This window comes from Schistocerca nitens, chromosome 2, assembly GCF_023898315.1.
Source record: "Schistocerca nitens isolate TAMUIC-IGC-003100 chromosome 2, iqSchNite1.1, whole genome shotgun sequence".
NCBI lineage: Eukaryota > Metazoa > Arthropoda > Insecta > Orthoptera > Acrididae > Schistocerca > Schistocerca nitens.
Window position 1 is genome coordinate 1061850677 of NC_064615.1, and position 13451 is coordinate 1061864127.

Below are 13451 nucleotides of genomic sequence, written 5' to 3' on the forward strand. Positions count from 1 at the left end.
ATGACTTGCTGTTGCTGTTGGGCACCAGTACTGGTATAATGACATAGTGTTGAAACACAAGCCCCAGTGTGCGTTACAGCTGCAGACAGTCAACATGGGCCTTGACAATGTGAGCAGGGTTTTGCTCATAAAGTTGCATTATCGAAACTACAGCAATAGAGCTGGTGCTCTTAAGAGTATTGACATTTAAATGAATACAAAGAGGTGCTGTTTCCACATCAAGATTGAAGAACATGATTGGGAAGTTTGAAGTAACTGGTGATTCGGGAGTTGCTACTGGGAGAAAGGCCAACAGTCAATTTGTGCCACACATTGTTGAAGAAGTTACTGTTGCCACGGCTGAGAATGCGTGACGCAGTGTGCGATCTTCAAGCAGTACACGAGCTCTTTCTCTGCAGCTGAATATCCCGTAGTCCACCATTCAAAAAGTGCTGCAAACAGTTGTTAAATGGAACTGTTCCAGCTCCAAACACAATAAGACACAATTTTACGAAAAACCAATGCCCTCTGTTGGAGTCATGGTGTGACATGCATAACATAATCAGAACATTAAAGTTTGGTAGCATGTATAAGAGAAGCTGGCTAGAACTGGTGAAAGACAGTATAAAGGGTATTTGTCCACCAGGGGCTGCTGGTTTCCTGCTACACCCCGACTGAGATGCTGTCCACAGTCGGCAGCCTCAGGTGGAAGTGCCTGGAGCAGCTGAACAACACACCACTTGACTGTGCCACATGCCACAGCTGTAGTGGCCGCAATGTAGTAAGTGTAAGTTACTACACTCCTTCCACCTTCGATGAAAGAGCACCCAGATGCTGGCTCCTCTATGACACTTTGGCAGTTGACGTGTCCATGGTGTCATATGCGGTTCTCCTGGACGCAAACAGCTATTGGTCCACACAGACACGCACACTGGGGCAGAAAAAGTGTGTCTTCCTCCCCCTGCTGGAGAGCAGGTGGAGGACCTTGGCTCCTCGTAGACAGAGTACATATTGACGTCAGACACATTGCTGGTGCTGGGGAGACGTGGCATCCAGAGGCAACATAGGGGGGTCTGGCAGGCACTTGTGGCAGGGAAGGTGGCACCAGTGTCAGTGGAGGAGGCAGCTGCAGTGGCGTAGGAGGCTTCTGTGGGTGTGCCAATAAAGCCTTGGTGTCCTCTTGCCCTCTGCAAGAGTAGGTGAGAGCATGAGCTGCCTCGCCCATGTGTGGCTGGACCGTCGACAGAGCAGCAAGAGGCTATGTCGGGAGCGTGGTTGGACACTTCCTGGGTGGCATGCTGCCCACAGCAAGCAGTGATTCCATTGGAAGAGCCGCCAGTGCAGCAGACCACCGTGAAGCGTCAGTACCCAACCTAGAGTGCAGCTGACTGGAGTCGTGCACCACAAGGTGCTCGCTGATGCCCACCATGAACACACGGCATCTGCACCGGTGGTGCATGATGTCTGCAAGCCAGTACAGGTGCTGTCTGAGCCCTCATTCCCAGACTGGAGTGAAAGGTGCAAATTGTGATGATGTCAATGCCGCTGCAGGATGCCTGTTCAGGACCAGGAGGTGGAGCAGCATCTGTGGCTGCCAGCTGCACAAGTGTTTGGCCAAGATCTGTCCCACATTGGAGTCATTCTCTAAGAACTGAGAAAGAACATAAGGGCATCTTCCACAAGTAATTCCATGACATACCCATTGGATTGTGGATGGAAGGGCAGCACTGTGACATGGAAAGTGACATTGCAGGAGCAAAAATATTTAAAGAATTGAGTATAATTTAGGACCATTGTCCAAAAGTATCCAAAAAATGTTCAGCAAAATCTATATGGATTGGTAATGTGGGTGCTGACCGGGCGGGGGAGGGTGGGGGGGTGGGGTGGTGGTGGTGGGAAGCAACATGTGATGCTGCCTGTTGATTGGAACAGTGGCTGCAGGCCGCAGTCAGGCACTCCACCTTGCGAACCCTAACATACCAAAACATGTGCCAGTTGTTTATTGTGGGAGGCTTCCAGATGACCTTGATGTAACAGGATGAGAAGACCGCATTGCAAACTGTGTAGTCAGCGAGGATTCTTTGGGGATCTTGGCAACTTATAGCTCAGACCTCGTATCTCCACCGTCCAAGTCCGATATGACTGATGTGTTTGCTTGCAACACTAGTAAAAGTCTATGCGGGTAGTGATAATGTGGATGTGCTTGTGATGATAAGCAGACAACAAACTACACATTTCATCAAAGGAAAGTGAGGCAAGTTCCTGCAAGGGGGCAATTGACAGAACAACTTATGCGTGTGAGCTGGAATCAATGACAAAAACAAAGCGTTACCAACTTCCTTGTTTGTCACCAAAATGGAATGGTGTTGGTGGAGCCATTTTGCATAAGCTTCCCAGTCTTCAGGAGAGTCATCATATGGTGGAAATTGCAGTGGAGTTGATCCAAAGTGGCCGCAGTAAGTTGCTGCTGGTGGAGAAGTGATTGAAGTACCGCCTTCATGGGAAAATTACATGGAAAAAACAATCACTTTTGTTCTCATGCCAAACACAATAAAGAACACAATTATAGAAAACCAGCAGCCTTTATTGGAGTCACAGCATGACATACTTAACATAATCAGAAGATTACGGTTTGGTAGCATGTATAAGAAAGGCTGGCTGGAGCCAGTGACAGACAGTATAAAGGGTATTCCACTACCAGGGGTTGCTGGAGGTGACTGAAGTGCCATCCACAGTCGGTGATCTCAAGTGGAAGTGCCTGGAGCAGCTGAACAATGCGCTACTTGGATGTGGCATGTGCCACAGTTGTAGTGGCAGAGGTGTAGTAATGTGTGGGTTCTTACAGGTACCAGCCTGTTGTGAAACCAGATGGTCATCACATTGAGCAATGTTTGTAATCTGGAACATAAACATGGCACCCTATTAACAAATGTTACCCTCCCATGGGGAAATTATATGTTTCCTTCAATGGTTTGTTCATTATTTCTTTTTCGCATGTTCGTACAAATGTCCTACAGTCACTTGTTTTTCATGGTGATTTTTCTCAAGTAACAAAAGTGTATTTATAACCAACCTGTACACTGATGGTCTCTTGAGTAAGAATCATAGCAATGGATCAAGAGGAAATTGAAAGCTTAGCAAAACACAAGACCAATTTCACTCTTATTCTCCTTTAGTGGCTGCCATTGTAGTAGAGTGATATAGTGGCTGCCATTGTAGTAGAGTGGTAAACGGACAAAGAAGAAAGGGGGGGGGGGGGGAGGAGATTAAGTATACAATGAAGGAACTGCTGTTGTCAAAGCTGTGTGAAAACAGCAAATGAAGAAAGAGAAGAGAGAAAGTAAAGGGAAAAAATGAATGTATTTGAAATGAGGGTGCTAGTACACCAGTGTTGTGTCCCCTCCATGTAGCCAAAAATTCACAATTGTTACAAGCACCAGTTCTCCAAAAGCAGAGCTTATACAGCATGCAACTGGATGATCTCATTTGTTGCTGGCAGAAACAGTTTGCTTTTTTATAGTGACACAAATTTTAATTTTTTTCTGGTCACTTGACTTGTAATTACTTTTCTCAGTGGATTTGTTGAGATCTGAAACTTTTTGTTCATAACATCTTACTACTTAACAAATTTTGCAGCGTATACCACCATGTTGAGCACTGTCCATTAGTGCATGGCTTCACAGGCATAATAACCCCACTGAGCAGAGCCCCCAATGTGTAGGGCTATGGTGTGTGGATCATTGTACACAACATATCTCACACGCGGCGGCAATTCAATAATCGTAAACATTATAAAGTAGCACAGCGATGCGTACACGTCAGCTACAGAGCTGCAACTTGCATCAGTGTGAACGGGATGGATACCGGCAAGTGGCGCGGTGGCTTGTTGCAGCGTCTGTGAGAACTACGGGACTATACGCGCGAACAGCCCTTACTTAAAAAATAACCCTCGTAGTTTCGATGTCATACTCATACACCCATGTTTCTTCACCTGTTATGACACATTTCAGTAGTTCTGCATCAGTATTGACTTCATTTAGTGTCTCCTGAGAAGCTTCAATTCACTGCTGTTTTTGCTCGAAATTCAACACTTTATGGCGTAAATTTTGCTGTCATATATTTCATATCCAAAACATCCAAATGATTTCAGAGGAGCCAGTTGATATGCCAACATCATGAACAACTTCTCTGATTGTGGTGTGGCAATTGTTTATAATCATACCTTTAACGTTTTCCATTTTTTTGCTGGTTGCTTACATGCTGGGGTGTCCAGAATGTTTATCATCTTCAGCTGCTTCATGGCACTCTTGGAAATGCTTACACCACTTGTAAACCCTTGTTTCACTCATAGCAGACTTAGCAAAAGCAATAAGCAGCACGTGTAAAACTTTTATTACATTTTATAGCAAAATTTAATGCAATTTCTCTGGTCCATTTTAAACAAATCAATAATCTGTCACTCATAAGAAAACACATGTAACCTTCTTGACAGCTGACAACAGACAAAACATCCAATATGGCTACCAGTGTACAGATACATTTCAGACATGTTTACCAACACATCAAAAAATTGTGTGAGTTGGACTAATAGAACCCACGAAAATACAAAATTCTTGATAATTTTTGCACATACCTCATATATATAATATCTGCCATCAGCAGTGGGGCATGAACCTTTGACTGTGCCAGCCACTTGTGCTGGTAGAATGTCAGGAATATCGTTAAACAAATGTCAACTAAAGATCCCGAGACAGAAGCCAACAGTCAGTACATGAACAAGTGGCCAAGGAAGCTAACAAGTGGCCACGGAAGGTGAACCAGCAACCACGAAAGCCTCAACAATTTTGTAAACTTTTGGGTCTTTCTCTCTATGAACTTTGGTAACTGTTATTCCTATAACTGCATGTGAATGCTGATGCGTGTCTCAACATGACAATCCTTGATTTACTGCCTGCATGAGCAGCCTTTTGCAGTTGTGTTCTCTGTCCTAGTGATGTGTATATTAAGTGTATTACTTATTATGTTGAGTTAACTCTTCTGAAATCTATTCAAAATTCTGCTAATGCCATGGAGAACAGTTAGATAAAGAAACAAATACCTTAGCAACTTAGGTTTTCTCTGAAGTTCTCACTGACTTTGGCAGATGTACCTTGTAACTGGTGGAAGTTCCCTTTGATAAACTGTAATTCGCCACTGGCAGTTCATCTTACCTGGGCATTTTTCCCACTGGAATTATTTGTTGTGCCAGCAGATAATCATTCTCAGCCATTTCAGTAACCTGTAATTTCAATATATATTGATTTGAAGTCTACATGTTTATTGAAAACTACTACTACTTTTCAGAAGTCCTGGAATTCCTAGTAATTGTATTTATTCACTCTGAATAATGTGGTTACTAAACCTTTTATGAACATTTGTCTTTATTCTGTAGGTGACTGGGCTATATGGGCAGTGTGTCTAGCCATTCAGCAGTTTTCTTCCACAACTTGATTATTCACATAATTGTGTGTTTATAGCTTCTGCTAACTTGTAAATAGGAGGAATACTTTTGTAAAGGCAGTACACCAGTTTTTGGACTTTCTTGAACCCCAGTGTAGTACTTGAACAGTGCCTTTATGTTGGTGGCACTTATACTACTAGTCCAGTGCTCGCCTTTGTGGTTAGCAGTTTCTTTATTTTGTGTGTTACCTTGAGCAAGTAAACAGTCCATTTATGAGGGCAGTGTCTTAGATCTTTTCGTGACAATCAGTTCTAAATGTTTTGACTCAATTAGTTAGAGGAAGGAATAAGCAATTTATAAAACCGTTGAATCATAAATATTTATTCTGACCAAAATAACTTTTAAGAAAAGCAGAAAAATAACTTTTTCCTATAATTGTGATAAACTGATCACTTTGTGCCAAATGACAAATATTCAGTAATGGAAATAAAATTTAGAAGGTCTATGTTTCACTCAAATATACCATAGTTCATTTACTAGACCAGTATATAACAATAAGATTAGCAGAAGCAACATATACTAATGAGCCGAAACATTACCAATGCCCTCTGTAAGATTGAATGCTGCCTGGTGGCATTGCAGGCTTGTGGTGCAGTTGGATGAATCACTTTCTTGTTACATAAGGTAGATTGTCATGTCCGTATACATCGAGGCGAACGGATGCTCGAAATGTGCACTGCGTCACTGGTACAGGCTGGCGAGTCACTACCATGCTATGGGTCACATTCATCAGAGCTTCCATGGAACCTGTAGTAGTAATTGAAGGCACTATGAAAGCTGTGGATTGTGTGATCATTATTGCTTATGACACGCACCACCTTCATGCTTGATGTCTTTCCTGACTACAGTGATATAGTCCAGCAGGATAACTCCCCATGTTATGGCAGGATTGTGCTGCAATTGTTTCATGACCATGATTGTGAACTCACGTTGATGTCTTTGCCATGAAAGTCACCTGATCTGAATCAGTGGAAAACATCTGGGATGCTATTAAACAAGTGTTTTGGCTCATCAGTGTATTTCCACCATTTTTAATAACAGTATGTGCTTATTAGAAACAAATTCTGACATTATTGTATCTTTAACTATTATCCATTGAATTCTCAAGGGCCAGGTAGTTTGTTCTATATGAAATAAATTATGAGATTGAAATTATTTGTGTAGTTATACATTGACCATAATTACCTTCACTGTACAACCTATACCATCACATCTACTTCCCGAGTCATTTGCTTTTTTGTCTTTAACATTACTTCGTTAATTTCTCTCATTTGTTGGCTTACATCATCTCCTCTCTGTATCCACGTGTTACAGTGTCTCTCAAACAATTCTTCTCTTCCTCCCTTTGTCCTCCTCCTCCTCCTCCTCCTCTGTCTTTTCTGCTGATGAAGGTGTAAAATCCCGTGATCATTTTTGGTATCACTCACTCTTAGCTTTACTTGCATGATTTTGCAGATGAATGTGTGTGTGTGTGTGTGTGTGTGTGTGTGTGTGTGTGTGTGTGTGTGTGTGTTTATTTTTCATTTTTAAGAATTTTGGTCATTTCAGTTTTGTGGAAATGCATCTCACACTTTTTCCTCCTCCCCCCCCCCCCCCTTTTTCCCTTTCAATTTTTCAACAGAATGATGTGCGAGAACTGAAATTTAATGTCACCGGACATTGTCAAGAACCTTTGGTACCAACTGAAAATTCAAAAGCATTCTATGATGGTACTGACGGATGTGGAATACAGTGTGAGGATCCTCTTTTCACAACAGATGAACAACAACAGATACATAACCTGATTGGCTGGGCTGGCAGCTGTTGCTTATTTTTGAATGTATTCACAGTGGTAAGTTAAATTTGTTTATTGTTTAATAATTTTTGAGAACATGTCTCATGGAGAAACAGCAGTCTGGCTAAAAGTACTTTAAAAATAGATTACAAACCATTTCAATCATAAAAACATTTGTGTCAATGGTAACCAGTTTCGGTCAGTATTTGACTATCCTCAGACGCTCATACTGTGATGGTAGGTGGTGGCGGTGAATGGACCAGGTGTTGTCCGAGCAGTTGATGTTCATGAAGTTACAACACCTGCTCCATTCACCTCCATCCCCACTGCTTAACATCGAGGTATGATAGTATTCGTCTGAGGAGGGTCAAATACTGACCAAAACCCATTACCATCGAAATAAATGTTTTTGCAGTCAAGACTGTTTGTAATCCATTTCTAAAGTGTTTATTATTTGTTTATAATAACTTTTAATAGTTTAAAATATAGATAATTGAATGAATTCTTCACACATTTGGAGTTATGCATTCAGAAAATTAATTTTATGTCCCAAGCTTTTAATTTAAAATCTTTATGGTGGCAGGCTTTCAAATAAATCATTTCAACTGGAAAGAGGAAGAATTTTGGCAGAGACAGTAGAATCAATTAAAACTGCAAATCAAGATAAGGGTAATAATTGAAAATAACAGTGGTTTGTTTGATGTTGGAAATTCTTGGGGGAAATACAAAAAAATGAGATAGGTAACAATATCCACATACCACATAATGGAGGCTGTGAGCTTTTTATTAAATGCATAGACAAAAGGTGGAACATGATAGTTTGTGAACTCAGTTCTTCTTCAGAGCTCATGGTAGGTTAGCTTATGTACTATCAGTTGTATTCTGACTGTTACAAATGCTAGTTCTTAAGTCGAGCTATAATATTTCTGTAACTCTTCAGGCTTTCCTGGCGATCTAATGACATCTTGGGTTGTCGGCTGTTCTGCCGGATATCAGCGTCGTACTTGCACGATATTTCAGTCACGTAGCTCGTAACCTTCATCAGGTGCGACCTGAGACTGCTCCTCGAGTGGACCTGGTCCAGTATTTATGCCTATGGCCTTCCCCCTCCACCAACGGCTGCAGGCGCTTCCTCTGTGGTCCGCGCCCATTCCCTGCGACCTGCTGGAGCGTTGCTGCTCCGTTTTCCGTCCGCTGCGGTTCTAGGTGTTCCCTCTGCGGTCCGCGCCCACCAACCCCGCTCCTGGGGGTTTCATCTACGGTCTGGAGTACCAAGCGTTCCCCCTGCGGTCCGCGCCCGCAAACCACAACCTGTTGGAGCGTTGCCGCTCCGTTTTTCGTCCACTGCGGCTCTGGATGTTCCCTCTGCGGTCCGCGCCCACCAGTCCCACTTCTGGGTGTTCCATCTTCGGTCTGGTGCTCCTGGCAGTCCGTCAGGGGCTCGTTTTCCATCTCCATGTCTCTGGTTCTTCTGTTTGTGCAGTGTTGCAGCTGGCCCCGTTGCTCCTTTAACAATTCCAGAGCCGGATCCCAGGCTCTGCTTAGCTGGTACCCTGTGTCACGGTTCACAAGATCGTCAGCCATTTTAATTTCTATCGATCCTCTTATAACACTGTCCCAAAATCTGGGTGTTTGTGCTAGAATCCTGGTATCCTCATACTTCATGGCATGATCTAGTTCTAGACAGTGTTCAGCAATGGCTGACTTAGTCACCTGTCTTAATCTAGTGTGCCTCTGATGTTCTTTGCACCTGATCTCCACAGTTCTTGTCGTCTGGCCAATGTAGGACCTGCCACATTGACAGGTGACTAAGTCAGCCATTGCTGAACACTGTCTAGAACTAGATCATGCCATGAAGTATGAGGATACCAGGATTCTAGCACAAACACCCAGATTTTGGGACAGTGTTATAAGAGAATCGATAGAAATTAAAATGGCTGACGATCTTATGAACCGTGACACAGGGTACCAGCTAAGCAGAGCCTGGGATCCGGCTCTGGAATTGTTAAAGGAGCAACGGGGCCAGCTGCAACACTGCACAAAAAGAAGAACCAGAGAAATGGAGATGGAAAACGAGCCCCTGACGGACTGCCAGGAGCACCAGACCGAAGATGGAACACCCAGAAGTGGGACTGGTGGGCGCGGACCGCAGAGGGAACATCCAGAGCCGCAGTGGACGAAAAACGGAGCGGCAACGCTCCAACAGGTCGTGGTGAGCGGGCGCGGACCGCAGGGGGAACGCTTGGTACCCCAGACCGTAGATGAAACCCCCAGGAGCGGGGTGGTGGGCGCGGACCGCAGAGGGAACACCTAGAACCATAGCGGACGGAAAACGGAGCAGCAACGCTCCAGCAGGGTGCAGGGAATGAGCGCGGACCACAGAGGAAGCGCCTGCAGCCGTTGGTGGAGGGGGAAGGCCATAGGCATAAATACTGGACCAGGTCCACTCGAGGAGCAGTCTCAGGTCGCACCTGATGAAGGTTACGAGCTACGTGACCGAAATATCGTGCAAGTACAACGCTGATATCCGGCAGAACACCCGACAACCCAAGATGTCATTAGATCGCCGGGAAAGCCTGAAGAGTTACATCAAAAGTCTCTACGGGGAGGAGATGTATCAGAATATCAAGAAGCTGGACAAGCTTCGGCAGAAGAAAGGGAAGATGCTGAGTTCTCTCAGTTTTTTGCTGAGGTGTCGAGATGGAGAAGTGGTACCAGTATTTGCCAGAATTAAACATCACACCAACTCCAGAGCGGCGAACAAGATAAAACGCAGAGCCAGCATGGCACTGGTGAGAGAGAGGATTCGAGATATGCGCCACAGGTTAGATGTTATGGCCAGAGAGCTGTTACACATTCATCTGTACATCGAAGCCTCCTTAACAAGAGAAGATTGGGATTGGGTAGACCGTGCCTCCTGGTCTTTAGCTGAGTGTGCTAGAAGGAATGCCTCATCTTGCCAATCGGCAAAGTTTGACCGCATGAGTAAGAAAGCACAGCAGATGGAAGAGACACGCACTGTGACGAATCTGAGTGGCATACAGTTTGATGATACAACCTTAAAGGTACTCAGCAAGGGTCTCAACTTTGCTACGACCCCTAGAAATGTACCCATTTCAGGTTTCGTCAGTGCAGTAGAGCAAGTTGCAGCCACAGTTCCACCTAATGTGGCAGAGGAAGTCCGCCGAGAGACCTGCAGGGCCCTCACCAAGGCCAGGCCGCCGAAATCGAACATCACAACCGAGGAGAGGCTTGCACTCAAGAAACTCCGGGAAGACAACAGCATTGTGGTACTGCCAGCAGACAAAGGGAACTCCACTGTCATCTTGCAGTGGGTGGATTATGATGAGAAAGTACGCCAACTTCTGTAGGACCCTGCATACAGAATTCTGGAGTGTGACCCCACGGACAAGGTGGCCAAGAAGACTAGTGCTCTATTGAAGGAAACAGGGATGCCTGATAAGATCATCAGACAACTACAGGAAAAAGCGCCAGTGCCACCTAGACTGTATGGTCTGCCTAAAATACACAAGAAGGGCGTGCCCATACGTCCAATTGTCAGTAATATTGGGGCACCTACGTACACAACAGCCAAGTACTTGAAAGGTCTCCTGTCTCCATATGTGGGCAAATGTATTCACCACATCCACAACTCAGAAGATTTCCTGCAACGCCTCAAGCAACTGCACATCACAGATTCGGACATCATGGTCAGTTTTGATGTGGTATCGCTGTTCACCAGGGTCCCACTGAAGGACTCACTAGAACTGATTTCAGAGAAATTTGACGGTGCTCTGTTGGACCTGTTCAGTCATACACTGACATCCACATATTTCCTGTACAGAAACCAATATTACGAGCAAACTGAAGGTGTAGCTATGGGCAGCCCACTGTCCCCTGTGGTTGCCAACATGTTTATGGAGAGTTTTGAGGAGAGGGCATTGGAGACAGCCACATTTAAACCCACATGCTTCTTTAGGTATGTGGATGACACCTTCGTGATCTGGCCACGTGGGATGGACAGGCTCAATGAGTTACTTGAACATCTTAACTCATGCCACCCTAATATCAAGTTCACCATGGAACTGGAGAAGAATGGCCAGCTGCCATTTCTGGATGTACTAGTCCAGAGGAAAGCAGATGGCTCAATTGGCCACAGTGTGTACCGAAAACCAACACACACTGATTTATATCTGCAGGCCAGCAGCTGTCACCACCCTGCACAGAAGAATGGGGTTCTGAAGACTTTGGTCCACAGAGCACATGCCCTGTCAGACCAAGAGAATCTACCTATAGAGATAGAACGTCTCAAAACAGTTTTCTCCAAGAATGGATACACGGACAGACAAATTGAGAGGGCACTCCAACCAGCCACCATACCACAGGTTCCTGAAGAAGACCAAGATGAAACAAAGAAGGTGGCATATCTGCCCTATGCTGGCTCTATTTCTGCCAGAATCAGTAGGATCCTCCGTAAACACAATATCAAGTGTGTTTTCTGTCCATCCAACAAAATTGGGGGACTGCTGGGGAGTGTCAAAGACGACCTGGGGTTACGAAAACCAGAGATTTACAATATACCTTGTCAATGTGGCAGGTCCTACATTGGCCAGACGACAAGAACTGTGGAGATCAGGTGCAAAGAACATCAGAGGCACACTAGATTAAGACAGGTGACTAAGTCAGCCATTGCTGAACACTGTCTAGAACTAGATCATGCCATGAAGTATGAGGATACCAGGATTCTAGCAAAAACACCCAGATTTTGGGACAGTGTTATAAGAGAATCGATAGAAATTAAAATGGCTGACGATCTTATGAACCGTGACACAGGGTACCAGCTAAGCAGAGCCTGGGATCCGGCTCTGGAATTGTTAAAGGAGCAACGGGGCCAGCTGCAACACTGCACAAACAGAAGAACCAGAGACATGGAGATGGAAAACGAGCCCCTGACGGACTGCCAGGAGCACCAGACCGAAGATGGAACACCCAGAAGTGGGACTGGTGGGCGCGGACCGCAGAGGGAACATCCAGAGCCGCAGTGGACGAAAAACGGAGCGGCAACGCTCCAACAGGTCGTGGTGAGCGGGCGCGGACCCCAGGGGGAACGCTTGGTACCCCAGACCGTAGATGAAACCCCCAGGAGCGGGGTTGGTGGGCGCGGACCGCAGAGGGAACACCTAGAACCATAGCGGACGGAAAACGGAGCAGCAATGCTCCAGCAGGTCGCAGGGAATGGGCGCGGACCACAGAGGAAGCGCCTGCAGCCGTTGGTGGAGGGGGAAGGCCATAGGCATAAATACTGGACCAGGTCCACTCGAGGAGCAGTCTCAGGTCGCACCTGATGAAGGTTACGAGCTATGTGACTGAAATATCGTGCAAGTACGACGCTGATATTAGGCAGAACACCCGACAACCCAAGATGTTATAATATTTCTGTTTTTGTTTGTGCTTCTTTCTACTACCCAACCTGTTCAGTAAATGAATAATGATTATCTTCATGCAAATAGCAATTTATTAGGTTTGTGATATGTGACACAGTTAGTTCTAATATGTTGCAGATGGTAAGCTGATTGTAACTTGAGATGGGAAAAAAAGTTAGTGTAGTGAGCTGAGAATTGTAAACAGAAACAAAATTATCTGCATTATTGTATCTCATAGCTGCGTACAAGCAAGACAGTTCATTGCTGTGAACCGGGTAGAGTGTGGAAACCAAAATTGATGCCATGTTGCACAAGGTGCTCTTGTCCAACCATTTGAGAGTGTCTGCAGCTGTCAGGCACTTCGCATTCAGTAAAAATTGACAGAGTCCTGACAGATATTCCTTAGTTATTCAGCTCTACTTAGTTATCAGCTCTACTGATGGAGTAGTGCAACAACTTGCAAATAAGTGCATGATTTAATCTTCTCTTATCATATAGTGACTGTCTTGTACTGAATCTGACATTTAAGTGATGAAAATGAATATTATATGAAAAAAGGATCAACACAGTTGACATTATTATCCATCAGACATTCTAAATTGTTGATATTCCTGAGAGCAATGTATGGCGTGGAAGTCTCTTTGCTTCAATTCTGACATAAGTTGCAACTCGACTAAACTTGGTGCTGCACAAAGCCCAAAAGGAATATCTCAGACAGACAAACAGAACAACATCAGAACATAAGAAACAACAATTCCAAAGAGTGAGAACTCTT

The 13451-nt window shown here is 44.7% G+C and overlaps 1 protein-coding gene across 1 annotated transcript in view; it reads left to right on the forward strand.

Annotated features, from left to right (window-relative positions):
• Positions 1 to 13451, forward strand: part of LOC126237429 (smoothened homolog) — a 119247-nt gene that overhangs the window by 33193 nt on the left and 72603 nt on the right. The window contains exon 4 of the mRNA XM_049947540.1: positions 7101 to 7310. Coding sequence (XP_049803497.1) covers positions 7101 to 7310 — 210 coding nt within the window. The remainder of the gene's footprint in view (positions 1 to 7100; positions 7311 to 13451) is intronic.